This window comes from Gymnoscopelus microlampas (genome assembly GCF_963454915.1).
Source record: "Gymnoscopelus microlampas genome assembly, chromosome: 15".
NCBI lineage: Eukaryota > Metazoa > Chordata > Actinopteri > Myctophiformes > Myctophidae > Gymnoscopelus > Gymnoscopelus microlampas.
The window spans coordinates 41,618,671-41,644,639 of record NC_139952.1 but is presented as its reverse complement, the minus strand read 5'-3'; the positions used below and the strand labels follow the sequence as shown (position 1 = coordinate 41,644,639).

The following is a 25,969-nucleotide window of genomic DNA, read 5'->3' as shown; positions in this document are numbered from 1 at the left end:
ATGGAAAATCCGTTGGAAATTTTTGTAGGCAGTGGTCCAAAGTTCATGTGTAAAATGTTTCGTGCAGATTGCTCAAAAATCCCAGGAGGAGATAGATTTTAACTATTACAGTTTTATGAAAATTATTCATCTGCCCCTAACACATACATGCAAGACTCACATTTCTTTGAAACGTTGCAGTAATGTAGAGAGTCATTCCAAATATCACTGAAACCAATCTCACTCCAATTGGCCAAAGGGGGGCGCTATAGCAATTTTTTGAAAATGCAAACTTTAAACAGGCAAAAGTCATGCCTCGTTTGGCCGAAAGTCGTGAAACTTGCTTACACTTGTGCCTTGACTCATGAGGAACACATCTATCACTTTGACCAGTAAGCTCCGCCCTTAGATTGTCCGCAATTTTGAGCAGTTTGAAAAACACTTAAACCCAGGATTTTTCAGCTATTTGCGTGAAACTGTATCATCTGTGTGATCTCCTTTTTCACTTTACTTGTCTGTTGGGCCAATGGCGTCTCCCTTAAATGAATGCCTCACAATCTCAAGGTCGCCAGTTCAAGCCTCACTTGATGCAGACTTCATTTAAGTTGAATTGCAAACAACATGACTGTATCAATGAATACATGTGCAAATGGTAAAGATAACCTGAAATGCTTATTTGAGAGTACGTTTTTTCAACGTATGACATACTTCATTCTGAAAATAGCTGATCTACAATCTCACAACTTTTCGTGGTTTGTGAGCTTGTAGATCGGCTACTTTCACTAGTTTTGGTTCTGAGGAGATGTACAATTTCTTCATTGGTAAATGGTTTGTGAACGAGTGATCTTAGTGTTAGTGAAACAGGGGCTTGGTTCATGAAAGAAGGCAAGAGTTTATGATCTTCAACAGACAATATCAGCCTGGACAAAGCTATAGCACTATAGGTAGTGTTGCAGCCTATTAGTCTGAAGGTTGAGAGTTCAAATGCTGTTAATGGCAGTAGGTTGAGATTTCCAATCAAACCATTATGTTTCCATCTCTCTCTCTCATCAATCTATTGTTTCCATGTCACTCTCTCTCTCTTCAATCTATTCCGTTTCCATGTCTCTCTCTCTCTCTATTCACTGGCCCCGTATTATCGCTGCTTGCAGCTATATTTTTGTATTGTTCTTATTGAACTTTTAATCCTGTTGTTTAATGACTTCTCTGTTTAATGAAGCTGGCTTCTTCCTTTCCTTGCACGGCAACTTGTCATTTAATATGTATTGTTTCTCTATATATTTTTTTATAACAATGTGCTAATAAACTAAACTAAAGCGTCTGCCCGATAGTGACAATATGGTTCCTTTCTCGGCTTTAAAAATCCAGTATGCTTTATTCAAAGGGCTTGGCCCTCCTCTCAATCACACAGACACTCTCAATCACACAGACACCTAACGCATTAAACTCCACTCCCCATCCCTGTCTGCTGTGGTTTCAACATCCCAGCCCGTCAGGACAAAAGGCTGGCCTGGCTCGCCGGGGCTTGCTGCCCTTTAAAAACACGGAGGGCCAGGTAATCAATCTTCATACTTTTCAGCCGTCCTTTTCTCTTCACATCTAACCCTGCTCTGGGCCCCTGTCCGTGTCCAGTGGCTTTCAAACTTATTTACCCAGCAGCCCTGTGTGCCATTCAGTCTGCCTATGAAGGCTCATGTATCTTTTAACCCATTAAGACCTGGAACGCATCTGTGTCACTTTTTCATTTGAAAAAAAAAGCATTATTTTACACTTTGGCTATTCAAAAATAGCAGCTATACAAAGTCATAGCGCGGCACAGAGTGCCGCGCTATGAACTTGTAGATCTTGTATTTTTGAAAAATCATGAAAATGTGTGCAAATCTTTGAATATATATATATTATTTTAAAGCAAATTAACTCAAATCTTTGCTTCTGGGGGGTCCCTGGAACAAAATATTTTGAGATGGGGGTCCGCGGCCAAATTCATATCATTTTGGGGGTCCTTGACATGAAAAAGTTTGAAAACCACTTATTATAGAAACATACGTTTTTCAGAAAACCGTTAGGATTTAGAAGAGATTTTGCAGAATCGGAACCTCATGCAGGCCTCAATGGGTTAAATGGAACCTGGGTTCTTTGGGGGGTTGGGGGGGCGGGGGGGGGGCCCTCAGGTTCCCGTTTCAACGACCGGCCATGGAAACATTGATTTTCAATCACACATGCTGCTTTTTGTGGCCCCGGCGGGACACCTGATGCGCTGCATCAAATGGGTAATAAGAGATATAGGGCGGAGAGAGGATTCACAGATAGAGAGAGAGAGAGAGAAGAGCCCTGCTTCTGGGGCTATTGTCCTGGGCCCACATTAAAAATACATTGTCGCAGACAGATAACCCCGCTGCCTGGCTGTACCCTCTATCAAATATGGACGACCAAAAGGATTAAATCTAGCTGCTGAGTGCGCTTGTGTGATATTACAGCTGGCCTAAATCAACGGTCCTACTCGATCGCACCACGGCGCCACACACAACAGCATCAAAAGCGGCAGATCCGCAAGATCGAAACGCGGCACGCGGCGCGAAGCGACGCGTTTCGGGCTCGCGGATCTGCTGCTTTTGACGCTATAGAATTTGAATCCTGAAAAACGCCCGAGTGCGCGTTTGTGTGATATTTAAGTGGTTATTTTTTTTTTCTTTAATTTTTATCCCACGATTTTGTAACCCTTATTTTTCACCCGGTGCCAATTTTCTAAGTGATCCTGGGCACTACACTCCCCTCACCAGCCTAGGGAGGCCAGGGCCGAGCTCATGCCTCCTTCAATGCATGAGAGCCAACTGACCTTCTTGTCACCTGACAGGGGGGAGTTTCCCTGGTTGGACGTAGCGCGTGGAAGGAACACGTTATTCCAACCAGTTCCCTTCCCCTCCATCAGGCGCCCCGGCTGTCATGGGGGAGGAGTTTAGTGACCAGGATTACTACATGTTTTTGTGAGGGTATTAACTACCCTGAGAGACACGGGGAGAACATGCAAACTCCACACAGAGTGGGCCCTTTCGCCAACCCCACCTAGGGTATGGGCGCTGATGACGTGGAGGAGGAGACACGCCCCCAGCGCCCACAGCGTCCCCGGCGGGAATCGAACCCAGGACCTTCTAGCTGTGAGGCGACAGCACTACCGACTGCGCCACCGTGCCCTTATATTTAAGTGGTTATAAACGCTCGCAGCATTGGAACCTAGAACCTGGCTCTCCTCACTTTAATCATCGTGGTCGTTGTATCTCCCATATTTAACCTTTTATCGTATGTTTTCTTGTTTTCTTTCATGAATTAATCCTTGAACCGCTTAAGCCCTATTTTATAATTACATCATACGTCGTGAAAAAAAAGTATGCCGGAAATTATTTAAAAAAACAAGCAAGCAAGCAAGGGTTGCGGAGAGAGAGAGAGAGAGAGAGAGAGAGAGAGAGAGAGAGAGAGAGAGAGAGAGAGAGAGAGAGAGAGAGAGAGAGAGAGAGAGATGGATGGAGAGACGGAGAGATTGAGAGGGACAGCGATGAGGTGCAAAGGTGTTTTTTTGTAACCGTATAGACTAGAGGGAGATCATCTGACCTCGTTTCCCCCAAAATTCAGCTAAAAACATGGGGGGGGGGGGGGGGGACTGCATTCTACTAAGCTGCCACCTTAATGCTGAATGTCCAAAAGACATGAAAGATATCGACTCCGTACCCAAAGTCAAAACTAACCTAATCTCTCAAGAACAGATTCTGCTCTGCGTTTGAATCTGTCGGTAGCCGTGTTGACAACCCCTGCGCATTGCTTACAAGTGGGCGTGCTATCAGATCAGGGAGCAGGCCGCGCTTTACCCAATCAAATGTAGTGGGCGGGATTTACGTGTGTGCCGTTCCTTCCCCACTAGAAACAAGCCGAAACTCATTTAACAATAGCTTCCTCGAAGCCGACAAGACTACGGAAAGTTAGAAACATTTTAAATTGCTCTTTCATCATAAAAACAAGTGGGCTTATAACCAAAACGACCCATGTTCTTTGGGAGAATTGGTGTTAGTGTTCCGTGGAGAAATCTACATACATCTCAGAGACAAATATTGTACTTTTTACTCCGCTACAGTTATTTGAAAACTTTAGTTGCTAGTTTGTCGATTCAGATTATTATTACAAAACATACATTAACCACTTTTCAAAACATATGTATACATGACGAACTTGTGAATGGGACATGCTGCCTAACGAGTACTTTTACTTTTGACACTTTGAAAGTATATTTTGATGCCAATACTGGCATCAAACACAGTTGTTTTTTGTTGTAGTCGTTTCCACACGGACCTGGTTGCCTCCCTGGCCGTGGCAGCCGAACAGGGAGATGTGGGCGCCGGTGGGGCTGTGCTCGGGGGCGTTGTAGTCCAGGCATTCTGAATGGATCCCGGAGCTACGCACCTGTTTGGGAGGAGATAAAAAACAGTTTATAAACGGGGAGGAGGTTGGTGCACAGACACCAGTGTTGATTTCGTCGACTAAAATTATGACAAATAGTGTTCGTCGACTACCGTTTTTCACTGACTAAAACTGAATCAAAACTAAATCAAAGCTAAGCTATGACGACTGAAACTAAGACAAAATATAATGACAATTTCGTCAACAAATAAAAACTAGACTAAAATGTTAATGCGAGGGACTGATGGAGAAGACATCCAGTAGAACTAAGACAAGTATGTTTGGTTGTGCTCAGGTTGTGCTCAGGTGCGCTCTGAAAATAGCCGATCTACAAGCTCACAACGCGTAGTCAAGGCACCACCAAAATACATTTTAGACGACTAAATCAACTGTAGATTTAGTCGACAAAAATCTTATGATATTTAGTCGACTAAAACTAGACAAACAGTAAAACATTTCAGATGACTAAAATATGACTAAAGCTAAATGGAATTTTATTCAAAAGACTAAAACTGAATCAAAATTTGCTGTAAATATCAACACCAACAGACACCACCAGTGGTGAATCCTTCTGCAGACTCATCATCTATAAACGTCTGCAGAATCAGCTATTACTGTATATATATAATGTTATATATTGTCACATCACAGGTTTACAGAAGTAAAACAAAAGTGGGTATGTGATGTTGGATTTGTTTTCGTGCATCGTTCCCATCGTATAAGTTATTTCAATAGGAAAAGAAGGGGAAGAAGAAGGGGCGGGGGGGGGGGGGGCAAGTGGGGAAGGAGATAAAAAAAGAGAACAAGAAAAAAAGTTATCTACATATTTACACTAGTAACAGAGATAAGATATAAAGGTGCTTGAGCATAGCAGCAATGTATACTGTGCATGATATGGACGCTACTTAACCCATTGATACCTTGAACGCTTCTGTGTCACTTTAGATGTCTTTGGCTTTTCAAAAATAGCAGATATACAAGCTCATAGCGCGGCACCGAGTGCCGCGCTATGAGCTTGTAGATCTGCTATTTTTGAAAAATCGTGAACAAATATTTTCCAGATTTTTTTCAAAAAACTGTTGAGATTTAGATTTCTTTAAAAAAAAAGTCAAGTCATTTGTCCCCGGTATAATCCACAGGCGGGTCGAAGGAAGAGCAAAGGTCCGAGACCAGCCTGTCGTCAGGCTGCTGAACAAGGCTCATGCCTAGGGGTTTGAACAGTGTGTGACTTGGGTGCTGCTTGTCCTTGATGATGCGCTGGGCTTTGACTACACAGCGCTTGTTGTACATTTCTCCAGTCATGCAGGGGTGTGATGACTCGGGGGGGGGGGGGGGGGGGTGATCTCGCTCTCTCTCTCTCTCGCGCTCGCTTTCTCTCTCTGACACAGCTGGACTGTGCAGTGTGCTTGCTTGTTTACAGAACTGTTTACAGATCACACATCACGTGTGATCTGTTCACATAATTATTGTTATCCTACATATAAATAAGGAAACATCTGTCCGTCAGTCACGATCACTCTGTAACGCACGGTTCTCCTCAGTGGATTGGGCAATTGATATGAACTTGCACACACAGGCATTGACCATTAGCACATGCAGACACTGCTGACAAAGCCCGTTTTTTTACTTTCCCAAAACGTAATGAGAGTTTTTGTGTAAACACCGGATATTCTGAGTTCAGGCAATAGGATCTGTCTCACATTTCAACACCAGACCAAGAGGCGGTGCACTCAAGAGAGTGGGCGGGGTCTATGGTTTGGAACCAGGCTGTAACAGGGATGCAGATATACAGAATGACTACTCACCGCTCCGTGCCAGCCCTGGCGGTCCTCCGGGACGTGCAGCTCGGGGTAGATGTTCTTCAGGTACCAGTCGAAGCTCTTACACTTCAGCCGGTCCCTCAGCAACACCCTCTGGGAGATGTCCCCGTACGTCTCCTGTGATGCAGAGGAGAGGACACGTGTGTCAACGAGCCCATATACCCCAAACCAGACCTAAAAGAATGGCTTACCCTTAAAAGGATAGTTCACCCCCAAAATGACTTTTTTTCTCCGATCGATTAGGCTCCCCCATGGAGTCACCCCATTTTATATATCTAACCCATTAAGACCGGGAACGCATCTGTGTCATTTTTAGATGACTTTGGCCATTCAAAAATAGCAGATCTACAAGCTCATAGCGTTAGATTATTGGTTTACTTATGTATTATTTTATTATTAGATTACTATTTGTATGCATTAGATGTATTATGTGTATTATGAGGTATCATGATGTTTTATCTTGTGTCCTTGCTTACTGTAAATCGCTCTGGATTGAGAGTGTCTGCTAAATGCCTAACCTGTAAACTGTAAAAGTTTTGCAAATCTTAAAGCGAACATTTGTAACTAACATCTTTGCTTCTGGGGGTCCCTGGAACAAAATATTTTGCAAATGTTCGCTTTAAAAATACATATATTCAAATTAAAACATTTAAAAAAATAGCTGATCTACACTATTTTTTGAATAGCCAAAGAAATCTTAAAATGACACAGATACGTTTCCGGTCTTATAATGGGTTAATAAAGTATTCAATCAATGAATCAAACACGGAAAACCTTTTTTCTGTTGTCGTCGTTTGTTTTCCATTGGCGTGAATGGACAATGTGTGTTATTATTCACAAGGGCACGTCACACGAGAATTAGTTTTCTTCCATTGGCGTGAAAGAGAATAAAGGGTTATTATCTCGTTCACCAGCTCGCCTCTTTGTTCCCCAGAGACTCTGACACGCCGTTGCTTTTATTGAGATCCAGGCGTTTTCCTGCAGCCATTGGGAAATATGAACCCATTTAGACCCGAGGCCGATCCTACAAAAATGTCTTCTAAATCCTAACAGTTTTCTGAAAAAACTTAATGTGTTGCTTCAACTTTTTCATATCAAGGACCCGCAAAATTATATTATGTTTATGTTATATTTTGTTCCAGGGACCCCCCCAGAAGCAAAGATTTTAGTTAAAAACGGTTTACTTTAAAATAATACATATTTATTCCAAGATTTTTCACACATTTAAAAAATAAATAAAAAAAATAGCAGATCTACAAGCTCATAGCACGGCATTGTATATCTGCTATTTTTGAATAGCCAAAGTGTAAAATAATGCTTTTTAGCTCAAATCTAAAAATGACACAGATGCGTTCCTGGTCTTAATGGGTTAACAAAATGCTCCAATGCGGTTGTATAATGTTGCTGTATCTCCTTATATCTCCATATTTAAAGGTTTTTTTTTCCATAAAATGAGTGCCCTACTTCGTCATACTACAGTGTCAACACAAAAGTAGCAAAAAAATAGCCGGTCTAGCTTGTAGATCTGCTATTTTTTGCTATTTAAAAACAAAAAAAAATAGCAAAAACATGTCAGTGAAAGTTGGTTAAGTGTGCCTATGAGTTTTCTTTTATAAATATTGAACCAATGAAAAGTATCAACAGTGACTAAACAATAACTGCACTGGATCCATTGTTTTATTACATTTCCTGACAACTAACAGTTTGGGAGATAATGATGTCTCCACCCGACAGTGACAACAATAAAGGCTAATATTTAACCTGTGTCCTATACACACACCCCGCAGGGCATGATGTACGCAATAGGCCGCTTTCTGAGAGGCGATAAGATAAGAAATGGATGAAAGGTGTTAGCTGGAAGTAGTGTTTGCTGAGCACACTCAGCCTTTGACAACCGTCAGATACAGTACACACACGTACGTGCACGTACTCACCAGTGGTGTAAAGTAACTAAGTACATTTACTCAAGTACTGTACTTCAGTACAATTTTGTGTAATATTGTTGACAAAGCACCATTTCTGTAGTGAATCACCGTTCATTCAGTACAAGCACCACTCAAGTATTGTGTCGCATTAATAGAAATAGCAAGACCATCAACAAAGGAGTTGACCAAAGGATTGTGAATCCAAATGCAAAGCGAACATTTGTAAAATATGTTGTTTAACCAGTTAGAATCACCTTCAGGGGGCTGCAATTGGGCCCCTGTCAAAGTCTTAACGTACCCCCCCCCCCTCCTAAAACTGTCTATTGTACATATTTCTTGTTTTTCATACCAGTAACCTGTAAACTGATTGTATGACGTTCTGCATAGTAGTGTATATTTGTATGTCTTCTTAAATGTCATCATGATTTGAGTGCACAGGGATCTTAATAATCCAAGTGCTTTTATGAGCGATCCAGTTTAGAGGACCTTGTATTGTGAATTGTACTTCCATGTACTTTTACCATGTCTTTCTAAATAAAGTATTCAAATCAATCAAACCAGGGACCCCCAGAAGCAAAGATTTGAGTTGCAAATGTTCGCTTTAAAAAAAAAAATATATATATATTCAAAAATTTGCAAAAAAAATCATGATTTAAAAAAAGAAAATGCAGATCTACAAGCTCAAGTGCGGCATTCGGTGCCTCGCTATGAGCTTGTAGATCTGCAATTTTTGAACAGCCAAAGAAATCTAATTTGCCCAAATTTTAACGATATATTTAAAATAGCAGATCTACAAGCTCGTACGAGCTTGTAGATCTGCTATTTTTGAATAGCCAAAGAAATCTAAAATGACACGAGATGCGTTCCTTGGATTGAATGGGTTAAGAGCAGACATAACAGAGCAGTCTGTTGAAAAGCAGCGGCGCCCGTATGACTCTGGAGTGAAGGCACTTTGAAGTAGTGCTCTTCAGGCCCGAGGCTTTTGGTTCTTGCACAAACATCAAAGCGCTGGTGGTGTCGACGTCTAGCCAAAACAAGCCAAAACAAATCACTTTGTAATCCTGCAATCAAGGCCCGCTGAACAGCGATGTGATAGAGGATACGGGCAGAATCAGACAAGCCCTCTCCCCATGCTATATGTAACTCATAACACCCCTTGGAAAAACAACGGTAACAAGGTATATTTACTTGAGTACTGTACGTAAGTAAATGTTTTGAGGTTCTGCACTTTACCTGAGCATTTGTATTTTTTGAATTCTTATGACTTTCACTCCACTACATTTGAAGGATAAATATTGTACTTTTGACTCCACTACGTACAAAGTACATTACAATTTAACCACTTAAGCACTATTTCAAATTAGACATATATATATATATATATATATATATATATATATATATATATATATATATATATATATATATATATATATATATATATATATATATATATAAAAAATTATATAATTATAATTATAATGATATATTATTATTTGTATTTATTGTATACTTTATTGTGATGTTACTCTTCTGTGTCTACTGTACTTCTATGGCCTGTATCTGTAACTTGTACTGCTTGTGATGTCTGAGCGCCTGAAATCCCCCCCCCCACGGGATCAATAAAGGCATCCATCCATCCATCTATCTGTCTAATCCATCTATCTATCTGTCTAATATGTAACTCAAAGCACCCCGTGGAAAAACAATAACATTGCCGTGTCTCTGACTGCCCAAGCCGCTACCATTGTTTATAGCTCAGCGGTATGGACACTGTGAGGATTGCCTTTCTGCAGAGCAGCGTCTGTCTTTGTTGTGATGCCAGTATAGGGATGACACCCAGTGGTGGAAAGTAACTAAGTACATTTACTCAAGTACTGTACTTAAGTAAAATTTTTAGATACTTTTTAGATACCCTATTTACACATTGGCTATTTGAAAATAGCAGATGCGACACATTGTGAGCTTGTAGATTAGCTATTTTAAAGAGTTTTATACATTTGAAAACTTTAAATAGGACATTTTGTACAATGAGTACTTTTACTTTTGCTACTTTAAGTACATTTTGATACCAATACTTTTGTACCTTTCAGAGTATTTCTACATTGCAGTATTGATACTTTTACTTAAGTAAAAAAAAAAAAGTCCACCACTGGATGACACCCAGCCACTTTGTTTGCGATGGCAGTATACGGACGACATGCCAGACAGTTCTGGGCACCGGCCTTGGCTCTGCTCCGGCTGCCCTGTGATCAATCTGTCCGACCGCGGGCGGCTAATTTATTGTTTGATCAAAGTTCATTTCCACATTAATAATGCACTCCTTTTTGTCTCTCTCTCTCCCTGTCTCTCTCTCTCTCTCTCTCTCTCTCTCCCTCTTGTTTTCATGGAGGTGAAACTGAGATACCATGAAAGTTTGATGGCGGGGGAACACTCCCGAACCCGAGAGGAGAGGCTGGCATGGCTGGCTTTGCGCTGCCTGGTACGAAAAAAAAATAAAAAAAATAACCCTCTGTAAAAACAACTCGATCGTGGCGCGTTCTCACTCGAGCCTGAGCTAGACTAGACTGACGGAATCAATCAAACGATGATATCTGGACTGGGGGACGGGAGAGAGTGAATCATATCGCACGGTGCCATCTCTGATTCCCATGGGTCCCCCGAGTTAACCCTGCTCTCGCTATGACATGAACACGGTTCTTGCTCGGTGTTACATGGCAGCTTGGCAGCGATTCAGCTCAAGGAGGATCATGGTCAACGAGGCTATGGGCCCCTGGTGAGGTCGGGTGAGGTCGGGCAGAGGCTTTGGGCCCCTGGTGAGGTCGGGCAGAGGCTTTGGGCCCCTGGTGAGGTCGGGTAGAGGCTTTGGGCCCCTGGTGAGGTCGGGCAGAGGCTTTGGGCCCCTGGTGAGGTCGGGCAGAGGCTTTGGGCCCCTGGTGAGGTCGGGCAGAGGCTTTGGGCCCCTGGCGAGGTCGGGCAGAGGCTTTGGGCCCCTGGCGAGGTCGGGCAGAGGCTTTGGGCCCCTGGTGAGGTCGGGCAGACCTCCAACCTCACGGAGAACAGGTAAAGGCTGACACCTGGGGCAAAGATGAGGGCTCACAGAGGCACGAATTGCTGGATTTAGAAAGTACGCCTAATACCATATAGCTTTGAGTGCATAATCACATTTGCACAACCCCCAAAGACGTTTTAGGAATCACCAGCACCTTCTTCTTCTTCTTGTTCCCCCATCCAATTTTTATTTTGTTAATTTGGGTTTCGTTTACTCAAGCATAATATACTTTTTTTATTTTTTTTAATCAAATGGTCAGCAATAACAGGAACACGCATATATTTTCGTCAAGGTGAGGTAACACTTCTGTGCGTACTCATGATGCCATACATATCATACTAATTAGCGTCGTAGCTATTAACCCCCAAAAGGCCCGTTATTCTGATCCAGGAAAAAAAACGTTACAACATCAGGGTCATCTGGCCTGGTATGAATCATTTGGGGGAAACAATTACTTTTAACATTGTTGCCGTCGGGCAGAAATCTCCATATTTTACTTTTCGTAAATTAACAAGAGCAGCAGTTCTCAAACTTTTCAGACCCCCCAAAATAATCACAATTGAACTGTCTGACAAGCACTTGGAAATTGTAGGAGTTGAAGCATTACATTTAGTTTGAGGCGTTGTGAGCATGTATTGTGAGCTATTTTCACAATATTTGCTCATTTCTTAGTGTCATCACTTCCAATTTCACTTGTTTAATCTATATCCTGATTGAGTTCTCTATCCTGATTGGATAAAATTGGAAATGAAACTGAAACTGAAACGAAAATGCATTATCTGTTTAATAAAGAGGTGGAGAGACAAGGAGACTCCTTTTACTGAACAAACACTCTATAGCAATGAGTACTATCAGAATATAGAGCTATTTAACACTTATTTCAACCAAAGAAAATCATTTACCCTACCTTTAAATGCATGTAATCAGTAAACTCATTCATGAGATTGCAGCATGACTAAAATATTCCCACACAGACTGCACAGACTGGAACTCATACAGGCTGCTTGAATGCAGAATTCATATTTTGTTATTGAATGAATGTTAATAAGCATGGTCCTAATTCCAGCTCGGCATCACAAAGCTACATTATAATTCTCCCTCCTGTCAGAGGAGTCATTCATTCACACAGATGCCCAAATATGGATTACTGATGTCATAGTATTGACACAATTCAGATAGATTTAGCTAAAATAGACATTCAGGTTGAGTAACGTCATTAGCTATTCCATATAATGATGTCATCACGTAGTGATATCACAATATCATTATTACATCAGATGTAAGTCCTTTTAAATGTTGTTATTGTATTTTCCAACACAACGCCATTCAGCAACTTCAGGAAACTAATTGGCCCATCCTTCTAACTACCTCTTCTGTAAATTAGTTGCACTGATTCACAGTGGTGCTGGTGTGTGAAATGTTTCACTGGACGATACATCTGAAAGGACCTAAGAATTCCTACCCAGCTGCTGTTGTAGTCGGACACAAGCTGTACTCATTTGGAGGAATAGGATACAGTAACAAGAACAACAGTGATCAGATTGATGTCCACATCTTCCACACAGTGTCTCTACGCTGGAGGAAGTTGCCCCCATGGACAAATGGAAAAGGAGAACATGACCTTGAGGTTCCCTGCCCGCACGGGGGCCACACAGCTGCTCTGTTAGAAGATATTGTCTATATCTGGGGGGGATACACTTACAGTAACGTGCTTTATTCATTTGATGTTGACAACCACAGATGGTCCAAGCCCAATATCGCCGGTACCGGTCCAAAGGCGAGGCGCCACCACTCAGCCTGTGTCTTGAGGAAGGCCATGTATATCTATGGAGGATACACCCATTTGACTGGACACACTAATGACATCTGCAAGTTGGACACCGGCACAATGGTCTGGTCTTTAATTAACACCGGAGGAACTCCACCACCTGGACACTCTGCCACCATCATCGGGACAAAGATGTTTGTATTTGGGGTCTATGGGAACCAGGGGGCCTTCTACAACAACATCACAGTGTTTGACACAGAGACCAACAGCTGGCTGAGCACACCTTCTGCACAGCTTCTTCCAGAAATACGCTGGGGTCATTCAGCCTTTGCCTACAATGGAGAGCTGTACATATTTGGTGGCTACAACTCGAACCAACACTTCAATGATCTGTGGAACTTCAATCCACAGACCTGCTCATGGAAGAAGATTGAGCCCAAAGGGAAAAAAATGTGTAAGATGTATTGCGATTGGATGGGTTCTTTTATGGTGGGAGATCGTATCTTCATCTTTGGAGGATACATCACACCTGATGACATGTATATCTTAGATTTAAGTCCTAATCTGAAGATGTTATCCAAGCTAGCAGTTATTCAGTACGGTGTGGAGCAGTCTGAACTCCCACATGACATCAGGTGGGAACTGGCTGTCATGACTGCCAACAATAGCTGAAAATAACATAGCCCTATCTACTTATACAAACGAGGATTGACTTCCGCCTCGCCGCTGACGCCATACCCACAGCACTGATTTCGACTAAACACAACAACTGCACACCAACTCTCGCCACCACAGTAGCCACAACGTGCGCGCTGAATTTACGTGGGGATTACGCAACTTCACATTGGTTACTACACATTGTCCACGTCGCAACATAATTAATTCCACTCACCACATTACGGCCACAACGGAAGGGGAAACAGTTTCGCACCGTTTACCGTGCGCACCACCGAACGCCGACGGCCACAGCCGAGGGGGGTTCTAATAGCTCCCCATTATTACCTTTTTGGCCGGGGGGTTCCTGTTGTAGAAGTGCTGCTTGTAGGAGTCCATCCAGACCTCGGCGGCACGGACCGTGTTCTGGAGGAAGTTGGGCCGGGCGTACGGAGCTTTCTTAGGGAACACGTGTCCCACGTGGGAGCAGGGATGGATCTCCAGGCTTCCCCCGCACTGCCACACCTGGGGGGGGGGGGAGGGGGGTTGGAGGCGTTAAGAGCGGTGAATACTGAATACTAGACAGTACACCTGGTGCTTGATTTGGTGTTTCAATAATCTCCTCAACAATTTGAGTGTGTATACACTGTGTGCGCCAACTTGCTCCATGGAGAGGTTTTCGTAAAGTGTCTGGTGTTAGATAACTAATAGAGCAATCAGGCAGACACGTTAGCCAGTTGTGTGGAATGCGACTTTTGCGGTTGTGAAAACAATAGATAAAAACGGCATGCAATGAATTATCCAGGTAATAGCCACTTTAAACCTGGAGTCCGTATTTTGGGGATGTTAATAAAGGTAAGAAATGAGGCTATTTTTGTACATTTAAGCTGTAGGTGTAGGGCTAGGTGGTTAAGAAATTCTAACAGAGAAACTTGACCTGGAGTATCTATACTTTGACTCAAGTACTGGAGTTGAGTGCTTTGTCCACCCCGGTCTGTGAATATCAATCATTGGTGTGTGTGTGTGTGTGTGTGTGTGTGTGTGTGTGTGTGGGTGTGTGTGTGTGTGTGTGTGTGTGTGTGTGTGTGTGTGTGTGTGTGTGTGTGTGTGTGTGTGTGTGTGTGTGTGTGTGTGTGTGTGTGTGTGTGTGTGTGTGTGTGTGTGTGTGTGTTCTCTCAGCCATGTCTTCGTGCCAATTTACAGGTTGATCCTGTTTTTTTTGAGAGACGCTTGACTGCATGGGAAAATCTGTCTGATTTATGGCATCAATTTGCATTGCGTAATTGCTTGATTTTTCACATAGCAAAACAAAATCGGGTGAAGGGGTGGGGGGGGGGGGGGTATGCCTTGGAGAATGAGAGACTGCTAACTGGGTGCTTCTTAATATTGGGCTGAGTTATATTCCAATTAGGCCAGGCGAACACACTCTCATATATCCATAGCTAAATGGCAGTTTAGGTGACGCTGCTTTCCATCTTAATACACAACACACTTCACTCAACACCGTATTTTTCTCCCTTAAGTAATCTGAAGGAGAAAAAAAGGAAAGAAAACGCAGGCGCAAACCAATTGGCTAAAGATAAATGAGTAGCATGCAGCGGGCCCGGTCTCTTCCACACACAAAACACATCAGTCATGGGAAGAAGGGCCCATCTTCTCTCTGCAAACCACCGACCGGCGTGCCAGAAATCGAGGTTCACACCAGTCCAACACGGGTTAAAAAAAACTGTCCTTCGCACCGCTGGCCTGAGCTGGCGGTCCGGTCACGCAAACGGGGGGGCACTTTAGTTTGATTGACGTCCAAACACGGCCGAAAAAGGTGACTGATGACCGTCTGAGGTCATACAACTGCTTGACAAAAAAAATAAAAAAAACGATCCGCTCGACACCGAGTCGTTTGTCTTTTGAGTCGGCATTGACTGCATAATGGGAAGGCGTAGCTAGATTGATGGACTTTCCGAAGATTATGAAGCCCCGAAGGCTTTTTGTGGCGCTGGGTCAGATTACATTACGCGTTCATTGATGAAACAATAATAGCTTGCCGTCGGTCTCAAGGCGGTTCCGAGAGATATCTTTTCAGCGTGTTGTGACACCCTAGCAAGTGACACCCTAACAAGTGACACCCTAGGGTGCTGTGACGCGGGTCCAGGGGTGCCGCAGAATACTTTGATAATATAATGTATTAATATCCCTTCAGTTTAATCACGTACACCTCGCGTAGCACTTTGTAAAAAACTGACCTGAGTTGCACTGTACTTGGTGCGTTCTTTTTTCGATCTACACCAAATCTCTACGCCATGAATAGCAGATCTACAAGCTCACAAAGATGCGTCCTCACCCTGAAGGAGAGCTCCAGGTTCTCTCCTCCCCACACCTCCATGCCCATGTCGTACGTGCCCAGGTACTCAAAGTAGGCCTTGCTCACAGCAAACAGGCCGCCTGCCATGGTGGGAGATCTGTGATGAATAGAGAGGAGGACGCAGGTTAACGCTTGATACTAATCCATATCATCAATGTCATCAAGATTTCTTTGGCTATTCTAAAATAGCAGACATGGTACGCGTGTTGGTGTTTTCAGTGTTTACGCTAGGCGCCACTCTTCGCTGACCTATGAGTCACCATTTGACTAGTCTCGCGTAGCCAGACCCCACAGAAAATGAAAAACAGCGACCTCTGTTTTCTGATATTGTCTGTGGGGTCTGGCGGGAGGAAAATGGAAGACCAGTGCGCAGGGAAACTCCGGTTTCATGTCTGCCTTCAGCGCATCACTTCCGGTTGGTGCGACTACGTTTTCATTCCCACTAACAATATTTCTACACGGAACACTAACACCACTTCTCCCAGAGAACATGGATGGTTTTGGTTATAAGCCCACTTGTTTCTATGATGAAAGAGTAAGTTAAAATGTGAATATCTTTCCGTGGTTTTGTCCGCTCCGAGGACGCTATTGTTAAATTAGTTTCGGCTAGTTTCGAGGGGGGAAGGGTGGATGGACACGTGAATCCCGCCCACTACATTTGATTGGGTAAAGCGCGGCCCGCTTCCTGATCTGAAGGCACGCCCACTTGTAGCCAATGCGCACACGTTATGACGAACCCCTCCGACAGATTCCACCGCAGGGCAGAATCTGTTCTTGAGAGATTACCATTTGACTCCCAGTGAAGGAGGAAATCACATGATCGCAGAAAAAAACAGCCACATTCACTGGCAGTCTAATGGATTTGTAAAAATGCCCTTTTCTCTGCTTTCTGTTGTCTTTGGCGAAAAAAAACCTACATTCAACAGCAAATAACGCTTACATTAACGCTTATAACGCAATAATCGCTCGATTCTACGAGACTCGGGTATGTCTTTGAAAGCGATCGTTGTATGGATCGTTGTGAAGAATAATATTCTATGGTTTTTCAAAGGTTATAGTGAAAACGCTCGGAATCGCCGGCAAGGGCAGCTGATCCGGTAGAACTAAAAGACAAGTCATTTTATGTTTGTTGCGCTCTGGTGTAATAGCCGATCGCAGCACAGCGCGTTTTGCGCTTGTAGATCGGCTATTTTCGGCACGCAACCAAGTGCAAAGTCAGCCATTACGACGCCATCAAGGCACCGCCAACATACATTTTAGTCGACTGAATCAACTGTAGATTTAGTCGACTAAAACTAGACAAAAACTAAAACATTTCAGATGACAAAAATATGACTAAAACTAAATGGAATTGTATTCAAAAGACTATGACTGAAACTAAATCAAAATGTGCTGTCAAAATCAACACCGCGTCCTACCTCACGGTGTGGATGCGAGACTTGTGTCTCTTATACTTCATTGGTTCTACTTCAAGTGGGGTCTGGGGACCCCCAGGGGTCCTTGAGGGAGTTCCGGGGGGTCCCCAGCTAAATGATGGATAGTTAAGAACCAAATGGACCCTTAAGGGTCTGTAACTCTGAGAGTGTACACATGGAACCAAATGGACCCTTATGGGCCTGTAACTCTGAGAGTGTACAAATGGAACCAAATGGACCCGTTAGGTTCCATTTGGTTCCATTTGTACACTCTCAGAGTTTGTACACTGTCAGATTAACATTGATTTTACAATATACATTGTGGTCCCGATAGAAATACCATTAAATGGGGGTCCGTAGCCCTAATGCATGTCAAACTGGGGGTCCTTGGAATTGAAATGGTTGAGAATCTCTGCTAGAGCCGTAAAAAAAAAAAAATCTCTTATTGGGGGTCCCTGGCATATCTTTTCAAATGGGGGGGGGTCCGCGGGCTAATAAGTGTCAATGTGGGGGTCCTTGTACACACAAAACCACTGTCTCTTACTTGATGGGGTCGATGCGGGTCTTGCGTCTCTTGCGCTCCACCTCGGGCACGGCGTGCCACTGGAAGGTGAGGCGCCAGTCGAAGCCTCCGATCATGGGCTCGTCCGTCTGCATGTAGAACTCGAAGGTGTTCCAGTCGATGGTGTCGATGACGGGGCACACGATGGTGCTCTCGTTCTCGCCGATCCTGGTTGACGGGCCGGGCCGGTGGACAGAAAGGGGAAACAAAACGATGTGAAGCACTGGTTATTATTATAATAGCTTTTCCATCGTACATACCGTAGGTGGTTAACTGGCTGCCCGGGGGCCACATACGGCCCCCACCTTCACTTAATGCGGCCCACAGGTTAATATCGGAATACTGATGTATTATTGATTTCAGCTGTTACAATTCCAAACATGCAAACATGACTCCCTTTAATTACTTCAGTCTATATTAGTAGCTTAATGACTATAGTATTAAAGTGATACTGTCTTTTTTATGTACTATGTATTTGTATTTAAGTTCATAAAGTTAACATAAGTATAACTAAATGCATTTGAAATTAAATAAAAATTCCAATTAAAGAATAGCAAAAAAAAAACAGGATTCCAATTAAAAAATAGCAGATCTACAAGTAGATCGGCTATTTTTGCTACTTTTGTGTGACAATGGCCCGACAGTATATGCAATGTGGCCCTCTGGAGTGAGTGTGGAAATACAGTGGCCCTCTCCATCATCAAAGTTGCATCACCCCTGTTGTAGGTGATTAATGTTGAGCTTCAAGCTTGCAACGTTGGCGCGCTGCGGTACGTTGTTGTGACCTTGTAGATCGGCTATTTTCACCACAGAGATTTGGTGTAAAACAAAAAAAGGAGGGGGCCAAGTATAGACCTCTGTGGGAACCACGGTCAACAAAGTAGCCTATATAAGTTGTGGCGTAATTGGCCATCATTTACTAAACGCATAGCATGAGGATTTAAAAATGACTTTAAACTAGTGATTGAAAACATAAAATGTGTATGAAAATGTTTATTAAAGATAATAAAATCAAGTATAAAGTCCGGCCAAAACCTCGTTCACTTCTATCGAGAGTAATTACTTCTGCAGCCTGCATGCACTGCTCTGCGGAAGGTGTAACAGCGATATCTGCTGGGCCATTAATAGGAACTGAATGCTTTAAAGAGAACCAGGAAATGAGCTTCGATTCCAGCGCCGGTCACTTGGCCCTTCCTTGTAAACGGCTGTGGTGTTGGGTTGCCCTCTGTGGTTATCTATTGAACTATGTGGGGTATCGAATTGAACTTCATGTGGTTGTGATATCTTTGGCAACACCACAAACTGTGTCTGATGATGAACTGAACGAGGAACATCAAACTTTGGGTTTTGGTTTCACCTACGTATATATATTTGAATACACCGTGGCAAACGGACTTACATTGTGTGTGTGTGTGTGTGTGTGTGTGTGTGTGTGTGTGTGTGTGTGTGTGTGTGTGTGTGTGTGTGTGTGTGTGCGTGTGCGTGCGTGCGTGTTTTCTTTCCTATTTTCTATGGTAGTGTGTGTATGCTGTTTGGTTTAGTGGTTGATGTGGTATTAACCCATTAAGACCTGAAGCCGATTTCTACAAATGTCTTCTAAATCCCAACAGTATTCTGAAAAACGTATGTTTCTATATCAGAGGTGCTCAAACTTTTTCATGTCAAGGACCCCCAAAATGATATGTATTTTGCCGCGGACCCCCATCTCAAAATATTTTGTTCCAGTGACCCCCCCAGAAGCAAGGATTTGAGTTAAAAATGTTCGATTTAAAAGAATATAAATATATTAATTTGCACACATTTTCTCGATTTTTCAAAAAAATAGCAGATCTACAAGCTCGTAGCGCGGCACTCGGTGCCGCGCTACAAGCTTGTATATCTGCTATTTTTGAGTAGCCAAAGTGTAAAATCATGCTTTTTTTTAGCTCAAATCAAAAAGTGACACAGATGCGTTCCAGGTCTTAAAGGGTCGGTCGCTTGTAGGGTTGTTGTTGGTACTATTATTATTACCTTTTGTCAGGCTTATGACTGTGACTGGCACCCCGGCACTTAACCGGCAAAACCACTACAAAGTTTAAGTGTTTAAGTGCATGGGGTTCAAGTGTCAAAGACTAGTAGACTATTTTCATTCCAAACAAAGAATTGCCCATGGCAATACTAGCATGAATCAGCTACGCACTTGGAAGTTTACCCGATACACCCTATGGTGTCTTTGAGGCACCACATTCTTCTCTTTGCACTCTACTGACGTTTGTTGACTAGGGTTCACGCTTTCTCTGGTCTCGCACTTGTAAGTCGCAAAATGAGTAAGAGCGTCTGCTGAATGTAAAAATTGTATTCAAAACCCTGCCCCAGCAGAAACACACATCCAGCAAAGTGCAACTCCTCTCTGCTGGCTGTCATGTAGGGCGGGGCGATCAAATCATATCAATATCACGATTATTTCAAACTTTTGCCTCGATTGCGATTAATTAACTTTTTTTTGTAATAGTAAAAATAGCAGACCTATTGATAGCAGATTGACTATTTGTGTACGCCACCATTGTACAACAAAGTATAATACAGGGCTTAGGTGGTTTATTGTACTGTATATATAATCGATTTAGTTCTAAGAAATAGATAGATTCTAAAAAATAAGCTATTCAAATTTTTGCGTGTTGATTTGCTGATATATAAGAAACAAAACAAAAAATAAATAAACAACCTGCTTCTCGATTATACGATTAACCTTACATGAGCCAGATTAAGTTGGTTATTATTGGTTCCGAATGGCGGTTTTCGATATGTTTTTGGTTAACTGTTCGCACGAATCGAACTGGGTTCGATTGAAGAAAAAAAAAACGCATCACCGCATCGCATCGCCGCACGGTCAATTCGGAGCCGGTGTGCATGAGGTCATTGAGAACCAAGTGTTCATTTAAAAAACGATATTGTCCTTTTTTTCCGTGCGAAAAATCGCACCCTGTCTGCAAAGGCCTTTACTGCATGATGCTGAAGCACAGGAAAACCCTCTGTGATTAACAACCATCAGGGGATCGATCATACTGGAGATAAATATTATGTGACTACTTGAAAAGGTAAGAAAATCGCTGGCAGTCTGGGCTTTATTCATGTATTTACTCTGGCAGTGGATGAGTTATACCCCAGCCTCTGTATTGTGGGGAAAGCTTTCCCTGAAAATAGCCCATCGACAAGCGTTGCGTCGCGTGCTTTGTCGATCGGCTATTTTCAGCGATAGCTTTCCCCCACGATGACAATACAACTGACAATACACTAGTATAGAGCCCAGGGGGACTCCGCTCAACCATATGGGGGGGGGGGGGTACCCACCTCTCCAAGAGGGGCTCCATCCAGCCGGGGACGCACTCGCAGTGGCAGTCCAGGAACGTCAGTACGTCCCCCGTGGCGTAGGTGGCGCCGATGAGGCGGGCCCGCACCAGGCCCTCCCGCTTGTTGGTGCGTATGAGACGCACGCGCTCCAAGCTGCTGATGTACTCCTCCAGCTGGGACTTTAGGTAGCCTGCACACGCACACGCACACACACACACGCACACGCACACGCACGCACGCACGCACGCACGCACGCACGCACGCACGCACGCACGCACACACACGCACACACACACACACACACACGCACACACACACACAGAGACACCCCTTCATTTTCCATTTGTTTTTTAAAGAAAAGATAATGTGTAAACAAACAAACAAACACAAAACATGAATTTACACAACACTGATGATAGTGCTGTCAAACAAGCAGCACAAGTTTAATAAGAATACAAAATTGTAAACAATATGTAGTGGGGGGGTATCCAAATGTATCAAATGTAAAAGTACTAAAAATGATTGAAAATAGCAGATCTACAAGCTCGCAAAGCTTGTAGATCAGCTATTTATAAATAGCCTAAGTAAATGTACTTAGTTACTTTCCACCACTGCAACTAAGTATAGAATAGGGAAAACTCTAACCCCAACCTGGATCCTTTTTCTAATTCTCAAAAAATATTTGTATCCATAAAACAACCATTACACACACACACACACACACACACACACACACACACACACACACACACACACACACACACACACACACACACACACACACACACACACACACACACACACACACACACACACACACACACACACACACACACACACACACACACACACACAACTCTGTCACTGCTGCCTGGCCAAGTGACCTGTCCAAGATTCCATCTGACCAGGGCTGTTAAAGACCAGGAAATGATGTCATTGGGAGGTCAGCTGAAGTCACCGTTATGGAGTAACGTCTCGAGAATCCTCATCATCAATGCACACACACACACACACACACACACACACACACACACACACACACACACACACACACACAGATTCCTTTCACAGACGGACACCCAGACACACCTAGATCCGGTGTCGGACACAGAGCGGTATCATGCTCAGTGACCGTCCTGCTATCCAGAAGCTTAAGTCTTGCTTTTCTAAAGATGTTCGGGCCGATCAACAATCATGTGAGAGTAGATTGTCGAGTTCCGTTCTGCTTCGCTTCGCCAACTAGGCTCCTCAGGGAGGACCAGTTGCACTACCTCACACTAAGCCTCAAACTTAGGCTAGTTATAGCTATTCAAAAATAGCAGATATACAAGCTCATAGCACGGCACCGAGTGCCGTGCTATGAGCTTGTAGATCTGCTATTTTTTGAAAAACCGTGAAAATGTGTGCAAATCTTTAAATATATATATATATATTTTTTAATATATATATTTAAAGATTTGCCAAAAAAAAAACCTTTAAAAAAAATAAGTAGATCTACAAGCTCATAGCACGGCACTCGGTGCCGTGCTATGAGCTTGTATATCTGCTATTTTTGAATAGCCAAAGAAATCTAAAATGACACATATTTTCATGGCTTTTTAAAAGCCATTAAGCTATAACTAGGCTAAGTTTGAACTTAGTGTGAGGTGGTGCAACTGCCTCCAGGCGACTATGGTCCACTCCAGAGACCGAATCTGAGATGCCGAGACACCGGGAAAATAGGCTACGTCTTGTTGTTAATCCTGGAGTCCCTATTTTGGGCATCTTTTTGGGAAGTTTTCAAACATTTTCAAAGACATTTTTTCTTTTCTCCTTTTTTTAAATAGCTGATCAACAAGGTCACAGTTTGCCATCTACTATCATGTTGTGACGTGGTAGATCAGCTATTTTTGCTAATTATTGAGTAAGTATATATAGGGCTTAAACCCACTTAAACCCTCGCTGACCGGGGTCCTCCAGGTCTCGATTACATGGCCCACTTTTTTTTACCTCCACACCAAATATCTTTGCTGAAAAATTGCAAATATACAAGTTCACATCACATCGCATACAATGTGAGCTTGTTCAGTAGGTGTACTATTTTCACCTATTATGACATGCCCAGAATATGGATGCTACAGCCCATGTGGTCAAGTGGTTCACAATTAAAGACACGTGGACCGGAAGTGGAGGGCTGAGGGCGGACCTAACAGCCGACATACTGTTATCTACATTCTATTGGGAGTTCCCCCCCAGAGGCAAATTCAAAGAAAAAAAACAGCAGAAGGCGCTGTTTTTTCCTTTTATTTGACTCTGGGTTCACAGATTGGATAAAGCTAAGAAAAAGGCTAGTCCGGAATTCTCCTTTAACCAAGAGACGGCCAGAGCTTCTATAGGGGTATGTTAGATGAAAATAGTAGTAATTCGCGAGGAGGGAGAAGTCTCATGCTTGCCACGCGCGCACACACCAAGGGGCAAGTCTTAGATATTTACGATGAGGCCGACAAAATGGCCAGAGTGGCGCTGTTTTACCCTGCGCCGACCTGCGGTGTCAGAAAGAATTTATTTGTGAATGGGTTTTTTGACAAACTTTAGACTAGATTTTCTTACTGTAATAAAAATTGTCATAAATTCTATATGCTTCCAGTCGCTAGTTTAAAGTCTCCTTTCAATCATCAGGATATGCGTTTTGCTAAATTATGGTCCTATTTATTATAAAATTGACGATAAAGTAGGCTATTCTCTAGGAGGGGCGGGATGATTTGATTGACAAGCTACACAACCAATAGCATTCATTCCCCGCCCCCCGCTCTTGATTGACAAGCTACCCAACCAATAATGGTCTGGTCTCATTCTGACGCGTATTGAAAGATGGCGGACCTACAGTCTTGGTACAATCGGCTTCATTTTCGGTCTGTAGAAAGCAGCGGAGTGGGTTTGTCCATCTCATTTATACAGTCTATGGCACACACACACACACACACACACACACACACACACACACACACACACACACACACACACACACACACACACACACACACACACACACACACACACACACACACACACACACACACACACACACACACAGATTGGGGAGGCAAGACAGGCAGAGTCCCGCAAGATTCCAGTAGTCTACAGGAATGTACGCCATTGTGTGTCTCCCATTGTTTGCTTCTCATCACGGTAGTGATGATGATGATGGCACTGACACAAAGCAACCTGCCTGACTGTCCGGGAACAAGGGCCTGGGGGCCCCCGCATTCATTCATTGCATCACCTTTAGACTTAACCCATTAAGACCGGGAACGCATCTGTGTGTCATTTTAAGAATGCTGTTCAAAAATAGCAGATCTATCAAGCTCATAACTGTGCTATGAGCTTGATAGATCTGTTATTTTTTTGGAAAATCTTTTGGAAATTTGTGCAAATCTTTGAATATATATATATTTTTTTTTCAAAGCGAACATTTTGGGACTCAAAATCTTTGCTTCTGGGCGATTCTACAAATGTCTTCTAAATCCTAAAGCTCCTTACACACCGGGGGCGAATTTTTCAAGCGTCTTTTAATTATTCGGAACAAGTCCAAAGTTTGCGTATATTCGCATAATCGCCGGTGTGTAATGAATGACCTTAACAGCTAAAAAAAAACTAAAAACATATGTTGCTATAATATCAGTGGTTCTCAAACTTTTTTTCATGTCAAGGACCACCCAAAATGATATGTATTTGGTCGCGGACCCCCATCTCAAAATATTTTGTTCCAGAAACCCCCAAGAAGCAAAGATTTGAGTTAAAAATGCTTACTTTAAAAGTATATATATATATATATATATATATTCCAATATTTGCACACATTTCACAATAGCGAGTGCCGCGCTACAAGCTTGTAGATCTGCTATTTTTGAGTAGCCAAAGACATCTTAAAAATGTCACAGATACTTTCCCGGTCTTAATGGGTTAAGCTCGTCCAAAAAGGGGTTGAGCGCTGTTGTTCGTTCACCGTATCACCGGGAGGATCAGAGAGGCAAACGGCCGGGCCGCATTCCATCGCGTGTGTGTGCAGAATGCGTCCCGTCTCGTTCCCCCGGCTGCTGTTGTTTTTGTCGAGGTGACAGCTTTGTTTCCAGCACACTAAATGTCCGTCTCTGTCGGGTGGAAAAACCTCGTACTGTACGTCCAAACAGCAAACTGTTAACTTTTCGGGATTCAAATTCAAAGATAGCAAAAGTAGCAGATCGACAAGCTCAAAACGCGTCGCTTCGCGCCCGCGTCTCGAGCTTGTAGATCTGCTGCTTTTGATGCTTTTTTTTGCGACGCTGTGTAGTGTGATCAAGTAGGCAGTGGTGGAAAAAGAACTCAAATGTTTTACTTGAGTAAAAGTATCGATACTGCAATGTAGAAGTACTCCGTTACAAGTAAAAGTCCCGAATTCAAAATTTACTTGAGTTAAAGTACAAAAGTATTGGTATCAAAATGTACTTAAAGCACCAAAAGTAAAAGTACTAAAATGTTTGAAAATAGCATATCTACGAGCTCACAACGCGCCGCGATGCGACGCGTTGTGAGCTTGTAGATCGGCTATCTTCAAATAGCCTGGGTATAAAATAGGGCTAAAGTGGTTACTGTATGTTTTTTAATGTAATAATTTACATCTGCAAAGTAACTAGTAACTAA

At 42.9% G+C, this 25,969-nt stretch overlaps 1 protein-coding gene across 1 annotated transcript in view; it reads right to left on the bottom strand.

Moving 5' to 3' along the window:
- poc1bl (POC1 centriolar protein homolog B (Chlamydomonas), like) overlaps window positions 1–25,969 on the bottom strand; it is a 51,344-nt gene that overhangs the window by 6,000 nt on the left and 19,375 nt on the right. The window contains exons 4-9 of the mRNA XM_084080933.1: window positions 21,311–21,500; window positions 17,963–18,148; window positions 15,983–16,100; window positions 13,993–14,169; window positions 6,231–6,362; window positions 4,318–4,428 (exon numbers count right to left, since the gene is read on the bottom strand). Coding sequence (XP_083937059.1) covers window positions 4,318–4,428; window positions 6,231–6,362; window positions 13,993–14,169; window positions 15,983–16,100; window positions 17,963–18,148; window positions 21,311–21,500 — 914 coding nt within the window. The remainder of the gene's footprint in view (window positions 1–4,317; window positions 4,429–6,230; window positions 6,363–13,992; window positions 14,170–15,982; window positions 16,101–17,962; window positions 18,149–21,310; window positions 21,501–25,969) is intronic.